The following is a 24671-nucleotide window of genomic DNA, read 5'->3' as shown; positions in this document are numbered from 1 at the left end:
CCCTCCGCCCAAGAGGTGAACTCTTCCGCGCCGTTGCCCAGACAACAATAGAGGTACCAGCTGAGCCACCCCTCCATCCGGGTAACCGGTTCTTGTTTGCCGCTGGGAACGTGGGTGTGCGTGCATTTGTTTACATTCATTTACATTGACCCAGGGCTATGCAAGTCTGCTAGCGCTGTTACCGCTGCATCCGGGAACATTGCTTACTGCTTCCGGAGCGGTGGGGTTCCAGTTCCGGTGCGGCTGGCTCCCGCGTCTCTCGTGGAGGGTGAGAGTGGGGTTATTGCTCTCCATCCCGGGCGAAGCACGGGGCGTGCTGCCTGCCTGCTTGTATGTGGGGGCTGTAGCTGCTGGGACTGTTATCCTTGTAGAGTGGGGTTCTTCTCCTCACCCCAGTTCATCTTAGATCGTCCAGGGCAAAGAGTGCCGTAATGAACCTGTACCTCATAGGCCCGCTGGCAGAGTGGTTAGGGCTAGGGCTCTGAGAAAGGTTTATCCTCACAGCTGCATTTTTATGCAGATTAAATTGGGAGTTCCTTTAATTCACTGGGTTTGCTTTGGTGTAAAGGTACATAGGATTGGTCTCTACATGTTTATATTGCAGTCTTGAAGGCAGGATTCAAAGAGAAAACTGTACTATATTATGTACTTTATGAGGGTGAGTTGTACAGAAAGTAAAATCCTACTTGGTGTGGCTGTCTCTATCACCTCCACTGCATGTAGTGAAACGTACACCTGGTAGAGGCCTACTTCCTATGTTGTTTTTAAAGGTAAAGTTACTGTGTCAGGATTGTTAAAGTTCAGTCCTGTATACTTGGAAGTAAGGATGTTCTGAAATAAGAGGCCATATCTTTAACACTAGAATTCCAGGAGTACTTTTACATGAGAGGTTTTCCTGTTCACATAATGGTGATGGTTATTTCAAGACATTTCCATCAAATGTGCTATTAGGTTGGACATTTACTGCACCCCTCCTAAAATGAATGGCCCTTGTATTTTACTCAGGTGGTAATTGTACTATATCTGGATTAAAGTTTCCTGTGCTGTAACGCCCGACTAAAAAGGCATGAATAGCAAAAAGCAAAAAAAATTTGGATGTTCTTGAATTGTATTTAGCATGTAGTAATCCTGAGCAGACTCATTTAGCCAAAAGATCAGGGAGACCAGTGTTCACTGAAGGAATTTGTAACATCTGATAAGTCTAGGTTGTAAATGGTTGTCTATTTCTGATATTTTTGTTGGTAAAAGTAGTATATGCTTTGTTGGTAAAAGCTTATTTTCTTAACTATGATTCTTCGATTTAATAGGGTTAATTATTTTGTATGTGAATTTGGAATAAGAGGGATCTTGCAATATTAATTAAGCTAGCTGCCATGAGGCATGCTTTGACCATCTCATTATGCTGTTATTTTAGCTGGGTACTGCTGTCCAGGTATTGTAACTGGTCTGCACCCTAAACTGAGGAAGCATTATTAAAGACTCTTGGAGACTATAACCCTACTAAACACAAAGTGCTGTTCTTTTCACTGCCTTTAGCCTGCAATGTTCTTGTTCTCTATCATTTAAGGGACTCTCTGGAGTGTTTTCTAAATTTGTATGGTTGGTCATAGACTATTGTGTTCTTTAGTACATGTAGTATCCAGATTGCTTTCCCAGCAAATTTTGAAGCATTAGAATTCTAAAATTGTTATGTCACTGTATCTTTCTTCATAGGTTTGTTTTGCGCATATGTTACAAAGATGGCTGTCTCTCTTATTATAAAATGGGGTGGGCAAGAATTCTTGATAACAACCTTATCGGAAGAAGACACAGTGTTAGATCTCAAGCAGTCTCTCAAGGGACTTACTGGAGTGCTGCCAGAGCGTCAAAAGCTTCTTGGACTAAAAGTGAAAGGTAACTAAAAAGAAATAAATCTTGTTCGTTGAGATTGCATATGTGCCAGTCAAGTTAGCAGCCAGATTTGCATTGCAAAGTCACACCTTTTAATATTAACAAATTAGTCTAACTTATTGATGCTCTAATCAATTATTAATGGGGGTTACATGACACCTGTATAAAGAGCTATTTCAAGCTAAGAACATAGATTACGTTATTTGAATCCTACTTCACTTGTTTTTCTGCAATGGAAGCTGATGTGCCCATCTCTTAAGGATGGGTTCAAAGGGTGGGAAAAACGTAGGTGAAGTACTTTCCTTAATTAAAATCCAGTTTCTGCCAATATGTTATCACTTGCAAAGCAAAGGTCTCTCAGTAGTTAGAATACAAGTCGTGTTGTGTTCCTGACAATATTGTCTTTGCTTAAGAACTTGTGTCTTCATGGTCAGGTCAAAATCCACTGAGTCTAGCAGTCTTTCCAGATTTCCATAATAATCAGGCATTAAATGGTTTATTAGACATTGCAGTGGTTCAGTAGTGCACTGTAATCAACCTAATACCCACTCTTATTTTAAATTACTGAAGGTGACCCTAAAAAACAAAAAAAGCATCCAGAGAACTCTGAAATTATTTCTGAGAGCCCCAGGATCTTGTGAAGTTCATATTTTAATTAACGACTTTTGCTGCAGATAGTTTTAATATGTTGTGTAATAGGGCATTGCCAGCTGATGAAAGGAAAAGGCTAGAAATCTATGGGGTAAGCAGAGGCCCTTGTATGTGCCTGAGCTACTCTTTGGGACCTGGTTGAAATTACCAACTTTGGCTGAATCTCTTAAGTATTTGTGGTGGATTGCTGCTTTCAGACATCACATGCTGCTTGTTTGTTCTGAACATGACCCAGTGTTCTTTGGTGTTCTTTCTCTGTCCTTCCATCACATACAAAGACTTTCTGGTTTGAAAAAACCATAACATGACATGTGTTGTGTCATCTAGAGTTGGGTATTTTAGCATATTTCTATTTATTTCCTCCCTACAGACTGGGATTTTAATGGTTCAGTCCTAAGGAGAGTTACTCTAGTCTATGCCCATTTATTTCAGTGGATTTAGATTGGAGTAACTTTGCATAGGATTGCACTGTAAATCTGGTTCGGAACCCCAGCTCTAGGTAAGAAACTGGTTGCATTTTGTTGAATACCCAGATTAAATGTTTCAACAGCTACCGTATATACTCGCATATAAGTTGATTTTTTCAGCACATTTTTTTGTGCTGAAAAAGCCGCCCTCGACTTATGCATGAGTAAGGTGTATTTTAAAAAATATTTTAGGGTTTTTATTTTGTCGGCCGCCAGGGGGCGCAGTTTTTAGGCTAGCGGCACCAAAATTTCAGGGTATCATCAGGTGACACTCCTGATAATACCAGCCAGGTTTGGTGAAGTTTGGTTCAGGGGGTCCAAAGTTATGGACCCCCAAAAGGGGTGCTCCATCCCCCATTGTTTCCAATGGGAGCTAATAGTAGATGGGGCTACATTTTGAGGGTCCATAACTTTGGACCCCCTGAACCAAACTTCACCAAACCTGGGTGGTATCATCTGGAGGGTCTCCTAAAGATACTCTGACATGTTGGTACTGCTAACATAAACATTCCTCACCTGACAGGCACCTTCAAATTTTCCCCAGATTCTCCCTTTAAATCACCCCTCCCCTTGTGAGTGGATTTAAAGGGAGAATCAGGGCTTAAAGAGCTAGTTTACTGTTTTTCTTTGAAATAAATATTCAAAAACATTTAACCTACTGATGCCTGAATTAATGTAATTTTATTGGTATCTATTTTTATTTTTGAAATTTACCAGTAGCTGCTGCATTTCCCAACCTCGACTTATACGCGAGTCTATAAGTTTTCCCAGTTTTTTGTGGTAAAATTACCGGTAGGTGCCTCGACTTATATGTGGGTTGACTTATACATGAGTATATGCGGTATATCCTTTCCAATAACAGCAATACCCTTTCCACTAAGTGGAACTGTGAATTCATCTGCTGCCACTTTCTCCCCCCTCCAACACTCCCTGCCCCCAAAACCAAGCCGGGTCCAGCACCAGCCCTCCCAAGCCCCCTCCAACCCTTCCCTGCCCCAAACACCAGGCCCGGCAGGTCCTGCTAGGCCCAGAACCAGCTGTCCTGCTAGGCCCAGAACCAGCCCTCCCAAGCCCCTTCCAACCCTCCCCTTCCACAAATACCAAGCTGGGCCTGGCACCAGCCCTCTCAAGCCCCCTCCAACCCTCCCCCAGCCCCTAACACTAAGGGACTATTTGTGCAAGCAAATCTTTTGGTGTGAAAGGGTATAGTAGTTTCTTGCAAACCAGCAAATATTCAGTTTGGGCTCTTTGTGGTGAAGGGGAAAGATAATGCAAGCCCAATAATTTCTTAATTTCTGTAATTGCAAACGAATTAATGCAGCCAGTTCTCATAAGTAACTGTTTTTAGGAGTCTAGTATCTTTCCATTATATTCTGAAGGTATTTCAGTTGAAGGCGTCTAATAACCTCACTGAAAAAGTAAAGTTGGCATGGCTTGATATAACTGTTAAGAGTGCCACCTTGTCTTGCCAGGGCAATTCATGTAGTTGTTCTGGCCATCTTGACTGATGCTATTGTAAACTTGAAGTTGGTTTACTATAGGGCTGCCCTTAAAGACAAACTTCACTTGCTTTAAAATGAGGGAACATGCCTTCTAATGACAGCAGGATGGTTTGAATATATTGCAGCTGGTCCAGATAGAGTTTTGCCTATCTGTGTCTAGGATCAGTTTAAGGTTGCTATGTTTAAAACCCTTCATGGGCCCTGTGCACCTGAAGGCCATCTTTCCCATGTGCTAGTTATACCTTTTCCAACTGTTCTTGCTCTCTGAACCTTTTGTTTGAAGCACGAGATCTGCTTTTGCCCAAGCAAAGTGTATTGTCCTGTCCCTATGGGATGGCCGGTTAGAAGCCTTCCCTGTTAGTTTTGAGAAAACCCAGTTCTATTCTGAAGAGGTCTGATTATTTTTTGTTTAGTTTGAACCTGATTTGCTTTGTTGGTTTAACTGTAAATTTTTAAAATGGTTTTAGCCAGCTGGTTCTATGTTTTGCTGTTTTAACTAATGATTCGATGGCTTTCTTCTTGATTATACATTGGTATATATACACAGTTCAGCTTTTGGGAAGGAAAGGTGGGCTGTAAGTGTAACTAGATAAATAGCCAAGCTGTGTAAGAGAAAATAAAGTGTTCCCTGGTTACAGTTGGTTATTAGGTTACTAAGTCATTATGCAGGTTTTGAAGAGATTGCACGTTGCAGGTTAAAAAAAAAAAAAGAATGCCAGCTGAGGAAATTGCGTATTTTCACTGAGGAAGCTGTGATCTGTTTATTCTACAGGCAAGCCAGCGGAGAATGATGTTAAGCTTGGAACACTAAAACTGAAACCAAATACTAAAATTATGATGATGGGGACACGTGAAGAAAGCTTGGTAAAACATTTCTTTAAATATAAAAGGAATTTTGGTTGTGTTCTAACTAATGGTAGGGGAGAACTGTGGTGATTAGGGGGGCAATCAATACTCTGTTGCTCACTAATGACTGAAGGGTCTGCTTTTATATCCATAAATGAGAGCCTGCAGTGTAATTAATGTATGTGATCAATTTTAATTCAAGGGGAAGTTTGTTCATAATGAAGGGTGTATATATGGAGTTGGATCCAGCCAGCTTTTTCACTTAATCCTGCCCAATTTTCCTTTTTACCACAGCCCCCATCCTACATGGTTTTTATCCATGCAGATCCCATCATCTCCAGCGTAGCGTTGTTTTGGGTGGTCAGAGGGAGCCCCTCCTCCCCTTTTCACCGGTTGCAGAGCTGACTGGGTCCAACCCATGGTGTATGTTGAAATATGTTGTTTGGAAATCAAGAGGTAATTATTTTAATTTATTCCCTGGCATATCCCATAGGCTGACCACAGACTAATAACGACAGTATTAATAATCCCCTATGTAGTACTTTCTGTATTCAGGACATTTCATACATGTTAATTTGTGATAAGTCTTTATAACAGCGTTGTAAGGTACATAGAAGCATTATCCACTTATTGCAGATGCTGGGTTGAGGCAGAGAAGAGCGTATTTCATATGACCAGTAACACAGCAATGCTGTGCTAAGTTACAGCAGTCTAAGCCTATTGAAATCAGTGAATCTGGGAGTAATTCTGCATAGGATGTACTGTTCTTCTGAGCTCAGACATTTTAAAAGCCCCTCTCATTTCAGGCAAATCCCCGTATTTTAGATACCTCTCTCTGCAACCCATTCCTCATTTATTTCTTGAAGACAAGGATGCTTTTTAAACATTGATTATTTTGCAGTACACATACATTTATAAACATCTAGAATTCTAAACAATTGCCCTTTACTATATTTTTCATTCTATATAATTCCTGTTCTCCTAACAATTCTCTCATTCAAATCTTCCCTTGCCCCAAACCATTTACCACTGTATGATCTTGTAGCCAAATAATTATTCCTCATAACCTCACGATAACAGCTTGTCTTCACAGATAAAAGTTATCTAAAATCACTTAATGTCTCTTCCTTCTACCCTTTGCTTTTTTGGTTATGCCCCTTCTTAAATGATTTCCTCTTTCCCATGTTTGTGTGCAATGATACTACATTACTTGCAGAGAATAGTGAAGATTTGGAAGTTAAAGCAGAAAGTGCCAAAGTAAGACTACAGCTAAACACCAAGAAGATGAAAGTAGTGACTACAGAGGAATTACTCAACTTTAAGTTGGACAATGAGGAAACTGAAGTTGGTCAAGATTTTCTGTTCCTTGGCTCCATCATTAAGCAAAAAGGAGACTGCAGCCAAGAAATTAGAAGGAGGTTTGAGACTGGGAAGGGCAACCATGAAGGAGCTAGAAAAAATTCTGAAGTATATGGGTGTGTCACTGGCTACCAAGATTAAGCTAATTCATGCCACTGCACTCCCCATTATTGTGTATGGGAGTGGAAGTTGGACAGTGGAGAAAGCTGAAAGGAAGAAAGGTGCTTCCTTTGAAATGTGGTGTTGGAGGATAATTCTATGGATGCAGTGGACAGCCAAAAAGACAAACAAATGCGTTCTAGATCAAATCAAACCTGACAGCCCCTAGAAGCTAAAATGACTGAACTGAGGCTTTCATGTTTTGATTCCATTAAGAGATGACAAGGGTCACTGGAAGAGACAATAATGCTAGGGAAAGTTAAAGACAGCAAGAAACGGGGAAGATCCAAAATGATATGGATTGACTTTGCCATGGCCCTCAGTTTGCAAGACCCGAACAAGGCTGTTCACAATAAGACATTTTAGAGGAGATCGACTCATAGTCGCCATGAGTCAGAAGCAATTTGACTGCACTTAACGCTCAGACATGTTTGTGTTTATGTCTTATCAATTTATTTAATTGTTCCTTTTAAAAAGTAACCAAAGGTACTGTTTTATCCGCTAAGATACAGTTTGTTTATGAATATTGCTGCTAAGTGAGAGAATGCCTTCATTAGAAACAGTATTTGGGGGGAAAATGAGTAATTTTTTGTGAATAATTTTTTTCTATACAACATCCTGAGTAGAAAACAAGTTTCTTTTCATTCTTCCTTTTAAAACAAAACAAAACAACCAAACCCTTTCCTGTAGGAAGATGTCCTTGGGCCACCCCCAGATAATGAAGATGTGGTCAATGATTTTGACATTGAAGAGGAAGTTGTTGAAGTGGAGAACAGGTGAGTTGTAACTACTTAGAAAAATAAATTTTATATAAAGCTTTTTATACCTACATTCTGTTTAAATTATTTGTGCTTAGGGAAGAGAATCTACTAAAAATCTCTCGCAGAGTTAAAGAGTACAAAGTGGAAATACTGAATCCTCCAAGGGAAGGGAAGAAATTATTGGTTCTGGATGTTGACTACACCCTATTTGGTGAGTAGTGTGTATCTTTTTCAAAAACTATATATACCCTGCATGGTCATGTTCCCCAGCCCTGAAAACCCCTTTAAAATTGTGTTGTATGATACTTTTCTGAGAAGAATTTTGGGTCTTCCTAAGAGATCACCTATAACCATTATGAGAGCAGAATTAGGATTGCCCTCCATAAGATCACATGCAGACACCCACATTTTAAAATATGAGAGTAAACAGCTATCAACTATCCAAATTCTTTGTGTCATCAAAGTTTGATGGTGAATCTGGTCCAAGAGAAATCTCGTTCAGAATATCTTACTTCAACTCAAACACGCTATTACATACCAGATGATGTTCTTAACAGTGATAGCCAGGGAACGTATTTGAGGGACTGGATCTTTCAGATGGATGCATTAATAGAGATCGAATTAATCAGTCCAAAGTTGCTGCTTCTTTAAATTTTTTAAGAAAGACCATATTAAGTTGCCATATTTAGAGAATCAGTGAACTTATATTTTCAAAATAGCATTTACTAGCCTGTACCAACGGCAGTGTATAGCACACGATGTAGTAATGTTCCAGTATTTAACCATAGATGCATTTGTGGTAGTGAGGCAGATGAAGACATTCTGCATTATGTTTTGGAGTGCCCTCTTTATGATAACATAAGGACTTCTTCCAATTGTAGTGGATATTGACATCACTGGGAAATTGACTTGTCTATTGTCTGATGGAGATCCATACATTTCCAACCGAGTAGCACTTTTTGCCCATGCCGCAAAAAGAATTAGGCTACTTATGGTGTAATAATGGTATGTTTTATTATTTGACAGGGATATTTGTATCAGTGCAATTAAGTTCTTTTTAGCTATATTGGTATATACAGGGGTTTTTTTTGTTGGTTTTAATATTATTATGTTTGTGTATGAGGAGATTGGCCTATGGCCAAGATCAAAAACTTGTGTGTTTGATCTTGGTTTTGCTACAAAAAAAGAAAAAGAAAGAAATATATAGTTTAAAAAAGTATTCAATCTCAGTCTCATTTGCAGGGCACTGTAGGTATTAGCTATGTAAAAAACAACTCTCCTCCTCCCCAAATTCTAGGAACTTGTGAGTTGGTTCTTGAGCTCCTTTGGGTAGAGGCATTGGCTTGTGCCAGGACACAAGTAAAGAAAAAAATAAGTAAATCTGCTGCCTGTCTTCTCAGACCATAGGTCGTGTGCAGAAACTGGAGTTGAACTGATGAGGCCATACTTGCATGAGTTCCTGACATCTGCGTATGAAGACTACGATATTGTTATTTGGTGTAAGTTGTTTATTTTGCAGACTAAATAGTTTTTATTGGGTTACTGTTGTCATTTGAAGTATAGCAACCTGCTGAAGACTAGACTGAGCATCTTTGTTGTACTGTGCAGTGCTTGATGCAAAATCTTTCTAGCACATTCAATACCTTGAGTAACCTGTTCGTTTCTCAGTTGTGAAAGCAAGGTGTTTTAAAGATTTAGGTCCTGTTGGACAATTAGCACAGGATCCCTAGTTAAATGGAAATAAGAACATTGTCTGTAAAGGCTTGATAAAACACAGTTCTCAGTGGTGTAAGTACTGTGATTGGAAAAAATAGGTTCCTTCAGAGCCTACAGTTCATGACATAGTTTTATTAGTTGACTTAATTCATTTGTACCCTGCCTTTCTCTTCAGTGGGTACCCAAAGTGGCTTACGTTGTTCTCCTCTATTTTATCCTCACAACAACCCTGCGAAGTTGGTTAGACTGGGAATGTGTAACTGGCCCATGCTGACACAGCAAGCTTCCATGGCACAAGTGGAGATTTGAACCCAGGTCTCCCAGATACTTGTCTGATACTGTTAACCACTATATCACACTGGTTCTCACTTTACACCCTAAATATGATCTTGGTTAAAAACTGTTTTAATCATTGTTCATTTCATTTGCTTGAAAAGTCTGTCTTTTTCTTTTAGCTGCTACTAATATGAAGTGGATTGAAGCTAAAATGAAGGTAATTCTGTTTGTGTGCACATCTGTACTTCTGCTAGTGATTGGTATGCCTGTATGTGTGAAATCCAGGTTCCCTGAGTATTAGTATGTTGTTTAAGTGGCTCTCTCCTCAAAGTTAGCTGTAATCTTTCAATCATGACAGCTCCGTTGTATGGTGGGAAACCCACAAAGACTTGTGGGGGCACTTCATTTTCCCCTATTTCCCTTTCCCCGGGCTGTTTTCTCTTCCCCTTCTCCTAGTAACCTCCATATCCCCGTCTTTCCCTGCTTTCTTTTTTGGCTTCCAGTCCAACAAACTGCCTTTTATTTGTCCCTGATCTTCAGCGATATTTATTGTTTTATCTATACCTTGCCTTCTATCACAAGGGGACCAAAATTCTCCTCTCCTCCATTTTATCCTCACAACAACTCTGTTTTGAGGATAGGTGAAGCTGAAAATGTGTAACTGGCCCAAGATCACCCAGTCAGTGTACAGTGGAGTAGTGATTTGAACCTACATCTCTCAGTTGCTTGTCTGAAACTGACTTTTATAGGGAGGATGCTGTTGAATAGTGGGAAGTAGTGGCCAGGTTGAGTCAGCAAGTCTGGTGGTAGCAAGTGTTCTTGATGGTTTTTGGTAGGCCTGGCCATGCTGAGATCTCCCTCAAAGGCCAGAACAGTCCTGATAAGGGCCATGCCCCTCCCCTACTTTTTAATCACAAAAGTAGGTGTTTGAAAGCTGGTAATACGATGTGGTTGCCCAGCAGTCACCAGGGAGGACTCTGGATTCTTAAAGCTATAGGCACTGCTTCTATTATTTGAGGGGGAGGTCTAAACTCCATATTGTTGTAAACAACATTATATCTGGCAATCTTAGTGTTACATTTTAGAAATAATTTATGTAAAAAGTGAGAGTGAGAAATACAGGAGTGTTTAACCATGCAGTTATTTTCTTCACCACCATCCTTTGAAATGGTTTGTCTACCTTCAGCAGGCTGTTTGCTGAAACAGCCAAAGCTAATGTTAGGATCAACTTCTTTTGATCTTTTGAATTCTCATTCTAGGGTTACTAATTTTTAATGTGTTCTGTGCTTGAATGTAACACAAAAGAAAAGGAAAATAATAAAATCCAGAGTACCGTCTAGTGCAGGTTCCTAATGTGGTTCCTGTGGGTATTGTGATGGCTGCCAGCATGTTTCTTGGTGCCTTTAAAGTGTGTTCAAAAAGTGGGTGGGACCAGGTGGGGCTTATGACAGGCCATGGCTATGCAGGTTTTTAAAATGTTGCTTCACAATAGCTGCCACCACAGCACAAAGATCTTCACTGCATAAATGAAGATAAGGTGACTATGTATATGCAGGAAAATATTTGTTACATTTAAAAATACATCTTGCCGTACAGAGTTTCTTCAAGCAAAATGGTGTTACTATTAGAGTTATGCATAATCTCCCTTGACATTTTGTAGCTGGTTCTGCCTTCTGTGGCAGCCATTTTTGTGGTTGCACCCATCCCCAGAACTCACAGGGTGTCTGCAGGCTCAAAAGGTTTGGGGACCCCTGCTATAGTGGCTGCATTTTTATTTGATGGTTTATTAGGACAGTTGGTTCAGTTGGTTCTGTCTGGGTGACAAAATTGCAGTCCTCTCCTGTGGCCTCTTGCCCTTCTTGCCAGAAGAACATGACCCCAGATGATGAGTCGGAGCCAAACTTGTCTTTTCCATAAAACAGTTTATTCTTGCATGGCCAGTGTGGACTCTTAGCTTTTAAATGTAGCCCTGCTTCTGTAATAAAGATTCTCCTCTGAGAGAGAAGCAACCCTCCATTTTTAGCATGGCTTTACTGCTTGTGATTTGATCAGCAAATTATGAAAGGTTTGTAAATCACAGCCATTGAAATAGCCGTTGTGTGAAATATCATCAGTTGTCTTTACAATGCAGGAACTGGGAGTGAGCACCAATGCAAACTACAAGATAACCTTCATGTTGGATAGTGCTGCCATGATAACTGTGCATACTCCAAGGCGAGGATTAATTGATGTAAGAATTTTTTTTTCTAAACATGGCTATGTTTGCAAGTTTCAAAATCCATCCTTTACGTTTGACAAGTTAGGAAGTGGAAGGAGTTCAGAAGGTCAGCCTCCCCTGTAACATTTTACTATTTTGTATTGTCGAAGGCTTTCACAGCCGGAATCACTGGGGTGTTGTGCGGTTTCTGGGCTGTATGGCCGTGTTCCAGTAGCATTTTCTCCTGACGTTTTGCCTGCATCTGTGGCTGGCATCTTCAGAGGATTATTTATTTTATTATTTATTCAGTTTTTAGACCCCTACTTACATGGGCTCAGAACAGTTTACAACAGTGGTTCTCAACCTTCCTAACGCTGCGACCCTTTAATACAGTTCCTCATGTTGTGGTGACCCCCAACCCTAACATTTATCCATTTTACAGATGGAGAACACTGATGCAGAGAGTCTTAGGCGACCCCTGTGAAAGGGTCGTTCGACCCCCAAAGGGATCCCGACTCCCAGGTTGAGAACCACTGGTTTACAACATGTTAAAATAATCATACAAAGTAACAAACCACTAAATAACTAATATGGAATGTTCAGGGAAAACGAGAGAGATATTCTGCTGCTTCATACCTCCTGTAACTTCCAAAATCACTGTTCTTCAATTCAAATTATGTATCATAGTTTCCCCCTGAAATAGGCTCTTTTTAGTGGTTTCAGTGGTTAATGGGTTTTATGCTTCCCCGTAGTAAACAAATTCAGTAGTTGCCTCTGATTTTTGCAGAATAAACGTGAATAGACGCTAAAGTTGCCACTTGCACAAATGAATGAAAGACATGATTTAAAATGCATACACATCTGAATAAAATATTGATGTGGTTCTGGGCAGGTTGGGAACACGTGATTAGAGACTGGGACTTGAACTGGGCAGACTCAGGTAAGGATTTTCTCTCAGTCTGATCTACGTCATGAGATGGCAAGGGGAAAATGGAATTGCCTCATACATGTTTGCTGTCCTGAATTTCCTGGGGAAAGGTTGGATACAAACATTAAAAAAGAAAAAAATGTTTGTGAAATGGATTGCTTTGAGGCCTGAATGAGAGAAACGTTAAATAACTTTGCAGAATGAAAGTAGCATATAAATAACAGGTTTACTGAGGAATTTCTCCAATATTCCTTCTGCAGGTGAAACCTTTGGGTGTTATATGGGGCAAATTTTCAGAGTTTTACAATAAGAAAAATACAATCATGTTTGATGACATCGGACGAAATTTTCTGATGAATCCCCAAAATGGACTTAAGGTAATTTTTAACACTGTTGGGGAGATACAAACTGTGTAAAGGACACAAGCTGCACTAGGTTGTAAACTGCTAAATGACTTTACTAGTGTAAGGGCTACATCCAAAATGTGGAAAATATCAGCTGAAGAGGGAAAATGAAACTATGTAAACCTTTGATCCAATTTGCATTTTTACTAGCTGGATGGCAAGGCACTTCATGCTAGCATGACTAGTGCTGTGCATCTCACTCTCCTAACATAATATAGCCAGAAGGAATCCCAGGCTTAAGCAAAGGAACTTTCCTATTACGCATGTTGACCTCCACCCCCCTCCCCTCACCTTCTTATACAGAACTGGCAGGCCCAACAACGTGTGCTTATTTTGACTTTTGGATTAGCAGTGGGCTACATTTTTCTTTAAACAGTACATCTTAATCCAGTGATTTAACAAGGTGATGCCAAATATTGATTGTTGTGTAACACTTATTTCTCCTGCCCTTCCTACAGGGAAGCATTTTTTTTACTTTATACCGAATCTGATGTAGGTTAGGCTGAAAAAGTGATTTGCTCAAGAACATCATGACTTGCTATTCAAATCTAAGTTTCTTGCATCCAGGACCAAGGGTTGTATTTTATTGTGGTTATTTTTTTACTTTGTGAATTTTGTGTTAGTGTGATTAATGTTTTATTGTATATAGTGTTTTCCATCTTATGTATTACTGCTAGTTGAAGACCACACTTATTAAATTTGAACGGCATTGAGATGCCTGGTATCTCAAGATGCACTGGGAATGTAAAGCATTCTTGGGCAGAGAGAATAAGATAAAGTGATGACAAGCTGCATGCATACAATCTTGCATGTTCAAAGCTGTTTACATGTGTTGCATTAGTAATCCTTGGTTAGTACTTAGTAATAGTATAGTTCCATAATTTTATCCCTGTATTGCAGATTAGGCAAACAGTTCTTTTACCTGCAACCCCCAAAGCTCATGGCAGATTTCAGGACCAGGTTTATTGGTCACTATGCTGTAGTTGCTGTCTTTCATACCTTCCATTGCTTTCATTTGAAATACAGAGGTAGGGGGTAGAAGCAGAATGCAGGCTATTTTTGCTGTAATGAAATTGGTGGCAGTTCTGTTGGGACGTATGGGAGATTTCTGTCAAATCTTTCACAGAATAGGGAAGATATTTGGTTTGAATGAAGCTAATGTACAGTCTACACAAGTTATAAAATGGTTGTCAACAAAGTTAACTTTTAGTGGCTTCATTCTGCCCACGTCACTGTCCCTGAAGAGATAGCTGACTCTCATGGTACTAGCATTGCTCTCTGTAAAGCCTATTCAGTTTTGAGCACAAAATGCCTTAAAATACTGCTCATCTGGATAGAGATGTGATGGAGTGCCTTGTTGACAGAAGAGTATCGTTGCCTCCCTGTGGGAAAACAGAGCTGGTGTGCTACAGCTCAGATTTTATTGACAGCGAGACAAATTGGAGGTGACTATTGATGAGCAATGTTGCCGTAGAAGGAATTGAGATCAGATGTTCTACCAAAGGCAACAGAATTTAATAAACCATTCCATGCCGAATTAGCTTATTGTCCGCAAGCTTTTGATAAATGTGACAAGGAGTGCATGGAATGAGTTTTATAAGACTCTCAGAAGGACATAGTCACCCTCAGAGATGACTGAAACAAAGACTATAACAGTTCTCTTGTCAGTGTATTTTGGGTTTTCATAGAACTTAAGTTTGCACAGTAATTTTCTCATAAAAGAAAATATCAGCTTAACGTCACAGATTTAGAAGGATCTGTAAACCAAAAACTGAAATAATGTATTTGATTGGGAGCAGAACATGGGAAGTCCTAGTTCAGCCCCTGCCATCTCCAGTTTAAAGGATTTCAGATGGCAGACTGTACTGGACTCTACTGTCTGTCAAAGAAGATGGTGTTGGGTTACAGCTGAACAAAAGCAAATGAAGCTCATGTTACACTGTCCTTATACTCTGCCTCATATTCTTATATTGTCCCAACTTCTCAGGCTGGAGACTTTTCCCACCCTCTCATTTGAAAAGCCCTTAAATTAAAGAGAAGATGCTAAATGTTAACTTGGGAATTTCTGCATGCAAAATAAACCAAAATCTTCCTCACAGTCTATGTTCCCACCTTCTTAGGTGAGGTGAATGGAGAGGTGGGGCTTTTCAGTCATGGTAACTTGGCTATGGAATATCTGGTCCCTTGAGCCTTGCCTGGTGACTGACTTGGCTCTTTTAGGTGCCAGACCCAAATCTTCCTGTTTATCCAAATCATTAGTTAATGCCTGATCTTTAGCTGTATTTATGTAGGGTCTTTTAGCCTGAAAATACTTAAGTTGCTCAATTATTTGTTTTTATGCTTGGCTGGCTTTTTTAAGGCTGTGTTTTGATGAACTACTTTTTATATTTTATGTTACATTTTACTTTGTAAATTACCTTGGACAGATTATATGGGCAGGCAGCATAATTTTTTTTTCTAAATAAGTATGTATTGACTAAGTTTTAGTTTTCAAATTTACCATACACTTTGTGGGCTAGTCACAAGCATAGGGCTCCACTGCTCACTGGTTTGACCATATGAGGTAAGGAAAAAATAATTTCCAGTTGACCAAGCACGTCTGGTTTATCTGGTGAGACGGCAACTGACAGCTCCATGCAGGTTGAATTATGAATGGTGCCTGCAGGGTGCTTTCCCCCTGCCTTCTGAAACGAGAGACTTTAGTTCCAAAGCTGGAAGAAAAATTGCTGAGTGCATAATCTCCCAAGTTGCAGAGCTGTGTTCTGGGACTCAACAGTAACATTAGAAGGGATGGACGCATCCACTACCAGTGCCACTTTATAGAAACATAGTACAGTGCTAATTATCGTAGGTTGAGTAGGAAGAACTAGCAGCAGGTGGGGGAGGGGGTGAGAAAGAAGAAAAAGAAAGTGCTCAGAAAAGTGGATTAGGCAATGGGATTACTATCCCCTGGTTGGTGGGTTGTTAGACTGCTCTGAAGCACCCGGTTGCAGGGGAAAGGCAGGTATAAAAATGGTTTGCTTTACTTTTGGCTATGGGAGCCCTTTGGAGTTGGGACTGGAAGGAACTGTCTTATAGTGGTTTTGGCCTACTTGGCAGATTTCAGAAGGTGGGATTGGAGAATTACTGCTCAGCTCCTTGGCCTCTGGCCTGTGTGGAGCTGTAGTTCCATCGTGTCCTCCATGCTCTTCAAAATCTACATAAAACCACAGGGTGAGGTCATCTGAAGATTTGGGCAGTGCTGTCACCAATATGTAGATGACACTCAGCTACTGCCAGAGTTTTGTAGGTTAATAAACTGAAGTTTGATCATGGCAAGGTGGAATTGCTACTGGTGAACTGAAGGCTTGATCTGGGATCTGAGGATGACTCCTTTTCTTAATGGAATTGCACTCCTCCTGAAAGACCAAATCCATAGCTGCTGGACCCGGTTCTACTCCTGGATAAGCAGGTGGCAACTGTGACCAGGAGTGCCTTTTACCAGCTTGAACTGGTTAGCCAGCTGCTGTTTTCCCTGACCGGCAAAGATCTGGCCACTATGGTGCATGTTCTGGTTACCTGTAGATCAGATTAGTGTAATGAGTTCGACATGGGACTGCTCTTGAAAAGTGTTTCAACATTCATTTGGTACAGAATGCTGCAGCAAGGATGTTAACTGCCATAGATTATAGAGACTGTATCAGTCCAACCTGGGCCTATATTTATTTACTGTTTCTGGGCCCAATGCAAGGTGCTGGTGTTGACCTTTAAAGCTCTATGTGGTCTGAGGCCATCATACCTTAAGGACCTCCTACTACTCCCACATGAACCCAGCTGCTGTGATAGTCTTCTGAGTTCTGCTTCAGGTGCCCTTGCCTTCTGAGGTTAGATAGGTGGCAACCTGAGACAAGGCCTTTTTGGCTATGGTGCTGAGATTGTGGATCTCCCTCCACAGGGGGTATTTATCTGTCTCTTTCTATCACTGACTTTGGCCAGCAGGTGAAGACTTTTTTGTTTTGCTTGGTGTTTCCTCAGTGTGTTTTTAAAGTGATGTTTCTCTGTTATGTATGTATTTTAATTTGCTTTTTACCTCATTTTATGATGCGTTCGTATCCTACACTTAATTGTTAGATGCCTTGGTGGTCTTGACTGAGCTGAAAGGGTTGATACAAATTTTGTAAATAAAAAATTAATGGCATTTGGCTGTGGTTGTTAATACTGAACAATGACCCTTATATTAAAGTTTGTTCTACAAATATAAAATAACAGTTTCCTATGCTCCCCTGCTCCCCACAAATTGAACAATTCAGCACAAACAAAACACTTGCAAATTCAGCTTCAGGAGTAAGACTCCTACAGCAAAGGAGAAATACGGCTTTTGAAATTAGTGCTGCTTTTGAGCTCAGTTGCTGGAACTGATAATGTCCCTTTGCCTGTTACCTTGTGCACACAGAAATAGTAGAGATTGCAGCATTGGAGATTGCTGCTGGAAGGGAAGGGTGGCGGTTGCCTGGCAAGACAGAACTATTTAGTTCCTGGTGTTAGACTGGATTTTGGTGGTAGTAATAGCTGCTTTAGTCCTAGGTTCAGACAGCAAAGGTTGCAATGCTACAGTGTTAAATTTTGTACATGCTTTCTAAAAATGCAAGTCATTCATGCCTGTGTTCTGTCTTAACAGATAAAGCCCTTCATGAAGGCGCATTTAAACAGAGATAAAGATAAGGAGCTTGTAAAACTTACTCAATACCTCAAGGAAATAGCAAAATTAGATGACTTTTTAGAGCTGAACCACAAGCACTGGGAAAGGTAAGGATTAATGTTGGTTCTGGCCCGGTACTGTATTATGGCAATGTCAGCCTTCCCTGCCTTCTGGCCCAATCAGAATTGATGTCAGGACATCAGAGGGGCAGGCGATGTGCATCTATTGCCAAATTGATTGATCTGCAGCTTTGGCATTTAGGAAACCGAAACATGTTCTTCAAATGCCAATTTAGTAGTATTTTGTTTTTTTATTTGCGTTGGGGGGGAGGGAATGATGTTGTTAGATCACCATAAAATTGCAACCAAAACATGTACAAGTAGAGTTTTTCTCTGAATATAGTTGTAATAGGAAGAGTGACCTTGGTGGCATCTATTGATGACATTTAATGACTAACGCTTTTTGCTGACTCAGGCTGTGATGCTCTGCATCTCTCCAGTTCTGCCAGCTGCATGTGTGCTGTACGTGGCTTGGCAGTCTTAACTTCTTGCTTGATATTTGACTGCAGCTGACTTGATAAAAATGCATGCTGGTGTTTTTAGTTTAACAGGAAAGGAGTGACCATTAAAGACATTTTTTTCTTGAGAATTGTGTTTCTGCCTACTTTTTCTGTTTCTGGTTGACCACATGAAATCTGTGGACCATTCTGGGCTGTAACACCCCTTTTCCTTGGTAGATGAAACATTTGGTTGCAAGCTTCTTATTTAATTCCCCATAACCCTCCAATTGGCTGAGATCTGAGTTTGTTGATGATTGTAGACTTAAAATATTAATGTACTGTGCAGAAATTTTGAAACCCTGAAAAACCTCTTTTCTCCCTATTTTGGAGGAAAATTAAAATGTATTCAAAACTGTCCTGTCAAACCAAAACCATTTTACTGCTTTAACCATGTAAAATGCCTCATTTGTAAATTTGTTAGCACATAACATTATATTTATTAGCATATTCATGGCATGTCAAAATATAAACACGTTAGTTCTCTGCAAGCAAAACTAGGCTGGTTCCTATGTGAAGGGCAGTTCAGTCTAGGGGGGGATCCCCCTCTGGAACTGGTGCACCTCTGTGCTGGTGTGGGTACTCACCCTGCTAGTGTAAGGGGCAAATCGCTGGCAGAGGGGGGGTACTTACCCCAGCAGCCGGGCCCTGGGGGGGTTCTGTGATGCCCGACCTGGAAGCCGCTGCTGCAGAATACTACGCCAGCATGGCCAGGGGGTGGGGCCAGCCTTAGTCAGCTTCCACTGCCCAGGTGGGCCCCATGCACTAGCAGAGACGCCCCACAATTTTTGTGGCATATCTCTATTCTTCTCTACGGGGAAGTTTTGGGATTTTGTTTTTCTTGTTTTACTTTGGGGGTGCTTCCTGCACCATGGGAAAGTCTTTGGAGGAGGCAGGGTGGTGCCAAAGCAACCCCATCCTTGTCCACCAGGCCCCTCTGGATGGGGCTGCAAGTGGTCCTTAAGAGACTCAGGTCCTGAACCATTTAGGGCTTTAAACATGAGAACCAGAACATTCAGTTGCGTCTTAGAATTACAAGGTTGCTAGTAGGACTTTTTAAGTACTAGCAAGATGTGTTTCTCCCCATATCCTTACCAGTTAGTCTTACATCTGTGGTCTGAATGGTCCTCAAGATTATGTAGTGGAATAGATGTGTTCAGGTAACACTTCTCCAAGGAAGGCCAGAACTGTCAAAGTTGGACAAAGGCACTTCATGTGGAAGATGACAACTGGATCTAGTAGCTTAGCCTGATTTTATTTAGCTGTTTCTAGACAGCAACATTCTATAGAATTGGCTAAATCCTTATTTCTTAAATTAGCTGTATCACTAACAGTGCAATCCTGTATCACTAACAGTGCAATCCTTTGCAGAGTTACTCCCATCTAAGCTGATTGAAATGAATGGGCTTAGACTGAAGTAACTCTGCAAAGAAGAGGAGGAGTTTGGATTTATATCTCCCCTTTCTCTCCGGTAAGGAGACTCAGATGGGATTACAAGCTGTCACTCCTATATTTAAATTTGGGTTTCAAAATGCACATGTTTTGACTTCTCAAAGGTATGGGTCCTGAAACTTTTATAAAGGTTATTTAACTTGTTGGGCTTGACAACAAATGACAGGTTAATTTGAATTTCTGTTTGTCTTGCCAGATTATTATATTGTGTTGCTCCTTAAAAACTTTTTGACATTCAACTTTGGGGTAGAGAAAATATTGTTTTAGTACTGATTTGTATTAAACATTTGCAATAGAGAAGGACTTGTTATAAATACCTGTTTTATGTTTTTTTATTATATGTTACACATATATCTGATCTATTTGTCTTTTTCTCTAGGTACCTTTCAAAGAGGCAAGGCCAATAGCTTTAATTGTGAAGCAGAATGTAGAGCTCTTTTGACCTTTCCTCCTGTGTAAGCTAGAATAAATAGTGCTGGACACTGACTTAGCCACCAGAGTGACTCTTTACACATGGTCTTACTATCGATTTGCACTGTCTGAAGAATACAGCAAACAGTGGAAAAGGAAAACAATTGCTCTTCTTGTGTTTTTCTCTGGTGTTACCATTTAAAATAATACAGTCCGTACTGCTACTATAGTATTCCCAAGATTTAAAGCCACACTATTCTGAAATGTGTGTGTGTGTGTATGTGGGGGAGGGGGAGTTCAGACCAAAAAAAAAAAACCCTCTGGAGAAACCCAAAAGTTTACTGTGGACCCATTTTGCCATTCTTGGAGATAGAAATTGCTTCCCTCCCCTGTTATGGTATTTAAGTCTATGAACTGTATTCTGTCTAATTATGTATTAGTATGTCAAATGTTCCTTTGTGCAAGACAGATTTATGGGAGAAAGCCTCCCTAGAGGGCAAAAGCACCTTAGTGTGTAGATCTTGATGACAAAACTTGGATCGTGTATGACTGAGGATAGGAAGATTTTTTTAAAAAAGAAAATAACAATGCTTTGTTGAAAAGTATTCCTTTTTTACAAAAATACTTCTGGTTAGAGAAAGATTTAAGCCTGAGGAGAGCAGAGTACTAATTCCTTAAAGCATGAACATTAGTTGTTCTGTTCTTAATTTTGTGAGGCTGCAGCCTTTTTGAATGGCAGTGTTCAGCCACAGCTGTTCAGAAACGATCACTTGAGCTGCTTCAGCCTGTCCCATGGAAGTTTGATGTGACTGTTGTCTCACAGGATTTGACAGCCCCTCGTCATGCCATTCTTGTATTTGAGAGCAGACGCCCCCTTTCAGATAAAGACTGCATATATTATTCTTAAGGAACTATAGCAGGTGTGCTAATAATAAATGCCTTTTCTTAAAATGTGTGTGGTCATTCTTGAACCTGTTGATAAAATAGCAAGCTGTGTCTGTTTTTAATAGAGCCAGACTTTCTCTTATTGTTCACATAGTATTGAATACGACCACTCTACTTAGCCAAATGTGGAGTTGCCCTCTTGCTGAAGAGGTTCTTCTTTCAATGAAAGTCTCCTGGAGGAGGAGTGGTAAGATCAACCCAGAGTTCATATTTTTTAAAGAATCTGTGAGGCTATTGCTGTAATGAAACCAGAAAAATAGCCTAAAACCTTTAATCTGTTAAACACATGTATTATCCTCATGGTCAAGGTTGATGTCTGGCATTACACTGGTGTCTTCCGCACAGGAACAGGATTTTGTGGCTTCCTTTTTTTGGTGCAGTTGCAGGTAAAGGTCAGTGGTAGTGGGACTTCCACATAGCAGGTTTTCTCTGTCTGCCCCAATCCCCCAAAAGTGGCCACTCCCCTGGACGTGTGGTCCTTTTGCATTTAAAAAAACACACATTGGCATTGGAAAAGCACTATATCAGTATACCATTGTGCCAGTTTCTGAATTACCAGCTTTCATTTTTTAAAGAATAGACCTCTAGCCCAGTTCCTTGCAGAGATACTTCTATTTGTGCTAGAGGCTTTTTTAAAAAAATGAAAGCTGGAATTAAGAGATTAATCAGGAGGGCTTTAAACACCCCGCAAGGAGAAGGCCAATATGGGGATTTAAATGAAGGAGATTAAACAGCAGGGGCCCACTTGGGAGGGCCAGGCTTAAGGGAGACAGAGGTTTCAGGTATTTTTGTACCCATGTCCAAAGTTTGGGCAATAAGAAAGAGCTTGAAATTCTGGTGAAGACAGGAATAGTGGGCATTACAGAGACTAAGTGGGATGAGCCTCATGACTGGGATGTAGCAGTGGATTGATATGAGTTGTTCAACGAAAACTGAAAAGGTTGAAGGGGAGGTTGAGTGGCACCATATGTGAGGAGAGGGTTTGCTTGTCAGGAAATACTGCAAGAGGTTAGTGACAGCCCAGTGGAAAGTATCTGTGTGAGGATAAGGGAAGGAAGGACACACAGTATTGTGGATGGAGTCTGCTACAGACCTGATCGGGGTGAGGAGGGAGATGCTGCCCTCCTTGGAACAGCTTGACAGGGTATCCAAACAACATGGCCTGGAAGATACAACTGGCTTCAATTTCCCTGATACGTGCCAGGATACAAAATCGGCAAACTGTCCACTGTCACGTAAGCTGCTGACCTGCCTTGTTGACAACTTTCTTCATCAAATGTGGAGGAATCACATGAAAAGTGGAGGAAGCTGTACTTGACTTAATATTGACCAACAGCTAAGAAATTGTAGATGGGTTGAAGGAGGTGGGGACCTTAGGGGGAAGTGACCTCTTTCCTCCTAGAATTGATTTTGCAGTGCAAGGAAGTTTGAAGGCATATTTGCTAGATTTTAAGGGCAGATTTTAATAAACTCAAGAGGTATGACGAGAGTCATTCTATGTGCAAGAGTGCTGGAAGAGAAAGGAGCAAATGAAGGGCGGGCTTTCCTGAAACGAGCTCTTGCAAGCTCTTTGATTCTATTTACATCAGTCTGAGTTCTTAGATTTTGATAATGCAGCAAGCTTTTTCTATACATGCAGGGGCTTTGGTGAAGTTTGCCACACACAATGATTGTACCGCACATAAGTACAAGTTTGCATATAAAACTGCTGAGTCAGTGGAGCCTTCTACATAAGAGTTTTATTCCTGTCTGTCCAAGAGTTGTTCTCCTATTTGTAGAATCACAGATTTGCCATTGAATTCCTTGGTGCAGAATTTGGCAGCCTTTCCTAAATCTCTATTCACTTATTGGATCTTTGGCAGCACAACATTTCTCAAGGCACTGCTTTTTCTTTGAGATCACCAGCTGCATGCTACCTCATGCAGCTATATGGAAGCCTCATGTACATTTCTGATGGTGTTCCAGAGTGGATGGAGAAATAGTGAACAAGATGAGAGCAGGTGGGGGGAAGTAACCATATATGATGAAACGTGCATTGGTAGTATTAAAAGATTGTGGTATTTTGAAGACACTAGAGGGCGCACCTGTAATTAAAATACATAATTGGTAATAAATTTGAGCCTTGAAAAATCTATAAATATTAGCAAAAAGAAATAATGGCTAATGAAGCTGTAATTTATTGCTTAAAACAAAGAAGGTTGGTGATATTTATATGATTCTTTTACCATTGCAGCTAACTAGCATTCAAAATGCAGCAGAACAATTTAAATGCATTTTATTGCTTATTATACATGAAAGCTTGAATGTATTACCAGAGCTAAATATGTAGAAAGGAAAATCTTTTTGATTAAAAATGCCGGATTTCAGAAAGCTTTCAGACAAAGGTAAATAATAGTGCATCCTCATGAAGATTTGAATTCTGAACAACCAAGACACAACTTCTTAATGAATCATTCTTACCTAGCAAATAGAATAGGGGGAAAGGGTGCCCTGTTTTGGTTTCCCATTATTGGAACTGCATTAACACATTTGTCTTCAGAAATGGCTACAAAGTTTGCTAGGGCTAGTGCATATTTTTTAACCAACTAATACTTCATACAAGAAAGAAACAACATGATACATTTCTTCACTGATTCATGTTAGTTGTCCATGTTCCCTGCAACCACAGAGATACTTCTTATGAAGCAACAAAACTTGATGAAGTAACTCCCCACCAACAGAGTTTTTGTGCTAGAAAACTACTTGCAACAAGGGAGCCTTTCCTCCCCACCATAGTGCCATTCTGAGCTATATGGGCTGTCTTTTTAAAGGCTCAGTTCCCTACACATGGACAAGCTAATGTAAATGAGTGAAAATATTGAAATGCCATATTGAAAAAATGTGAAGCACTTTGCCATTTTATAAAACTACTGATGACTATTCAAATGAAAGGCAGTCCTTAATTCTTGATTCCTTATTGAAGTGAAATAATGCCACCATAAGGAATTCATGCACACCCTAATATTAATATTTACTATTAATGTTGGGGAGTAATTGTACGAGGAACTGTCCTCAATATTTTTACATTTGTTTAACCAAGCATTTTCAATAGGTGACAATGGCTGACCATGTTCCAAGCTATTGGATGCTAAACTATCCAGCATCAGAAGGAAGGGGCAGATTTTGTCCCCCTTCCCATAGCAATGAGTGACAGCCATTTACTCATTTGGCTGAAACTAAAGTTGTTTCCTTTGAACTATGTCCCTGATAGCCCCAGTTTCTTGGAAGACATTTCTTTTTTCCCTGATAGTTTTATTATTTGGTTTGTCCAACTGAGCTTAATAGAGACTGCCAAAAATCAAATCTAGTTCTATTTGTATAGCTCACCCTGGATACCATTTCTTGATCCGCCAGTGCAACAAACAGAAATCAGAAATTGACTCACAATTGGTGATACTTCTGACTGTAAAGATCCCTAACTGAGAATCTTTGGC

At 40.2% G+C, this 24671-nt stretch overlaps 1 protein-coding gene across 3 annotated transcripts; it reads left to right on the top strand.

Annotated features, from left to right (window-relative positions):
- Positions 1–191: 191 nt before the first annotated feature.
- On the top strand, positions 192–21204 carry UBLCP1 (ubiquitin like domain containing CTD phosphatase 1). 3 transcript variants are annotated; one of them, XM_048488019.1, is made up of 11 exons: positions 192–268; positions 1714–1893; positions 5283–5374; positions 7565–7650; positions 7731–7846; positions 9036–9134; positions 9807–9844; positions 11759–11857; positions 13013–13129; positions 17814–17941; positions 20222–21204. In XM_048488019.1, the coding sequence occupies exons 2-11, from the start codon at positions 1740–1742 to the stop codon at positions 20247–20249; spliced, it is 957 nt and encodes a 318-aa protein (XP_048343976.1). In that variant the 5' UTR covers positions 192–268; positions 1714–1739; the 3' UTR covers positions 20250–21204. The 3 variants fall into 3 exon arrangements, with proteins under 3 accessions (XP_048343976.1, XP_048343977.1, XP_048343978.1); XM_048488020.1 differs by having other exon boundaries at positions 233–330; XM_048488021.1 differs by lacking the exon at positions 192–268 and adding an exon at positions 409–658.
- Positions 21205–24671: the final 3467 nt, after the last annotated feature.

This window comes from Sphaerodactylus townsendi, linkage group LG03 (assembly GCF_021028975.2).
Source record: "Sphaerodactylus townsendi isolate TG3544 linkage group LG03, MPM_Stown_v2.3, whole genome shotgun sequence".
Taxonomy (NCBI): domain Eukaryota; kingdom Metazoa; phylum Chordata; class Lepidosauria; order Squamata; family Sphaerodactylidae; genus Sphaerodactylus; species Sphaerodactylus townsendi.
Note: the sequence above shows the minus strand (reverse complement) of the source record. Positions and strands in the feature narration are given on the sequence as shown.

Bases quoted from the DNA above. Each gene is read 5' to 3' on its own strand.
- UBLCP1 (XM_048488019.1), top strand. From the start codon at position 1,740: ATGGCTGTCTCTCTTATTATAAAATGGGGTGGGCAAGAATTCTTGATA. The intron at 5,375-7,564 runs GTAAAACATTTC...CCTTTCCTGTAG, and splicing joins GGACACGTGAAGAAAGCTTG to GAAGATGTCCTTGGGCCACC. The intron at 7,651-7,730 runs GTGAGTTGTAAC...ATTTGTGCTTAG, and splicing joins GTTGTTGAAGTGGAGAACAG to GGAAGAGAATCTACTAAAAA.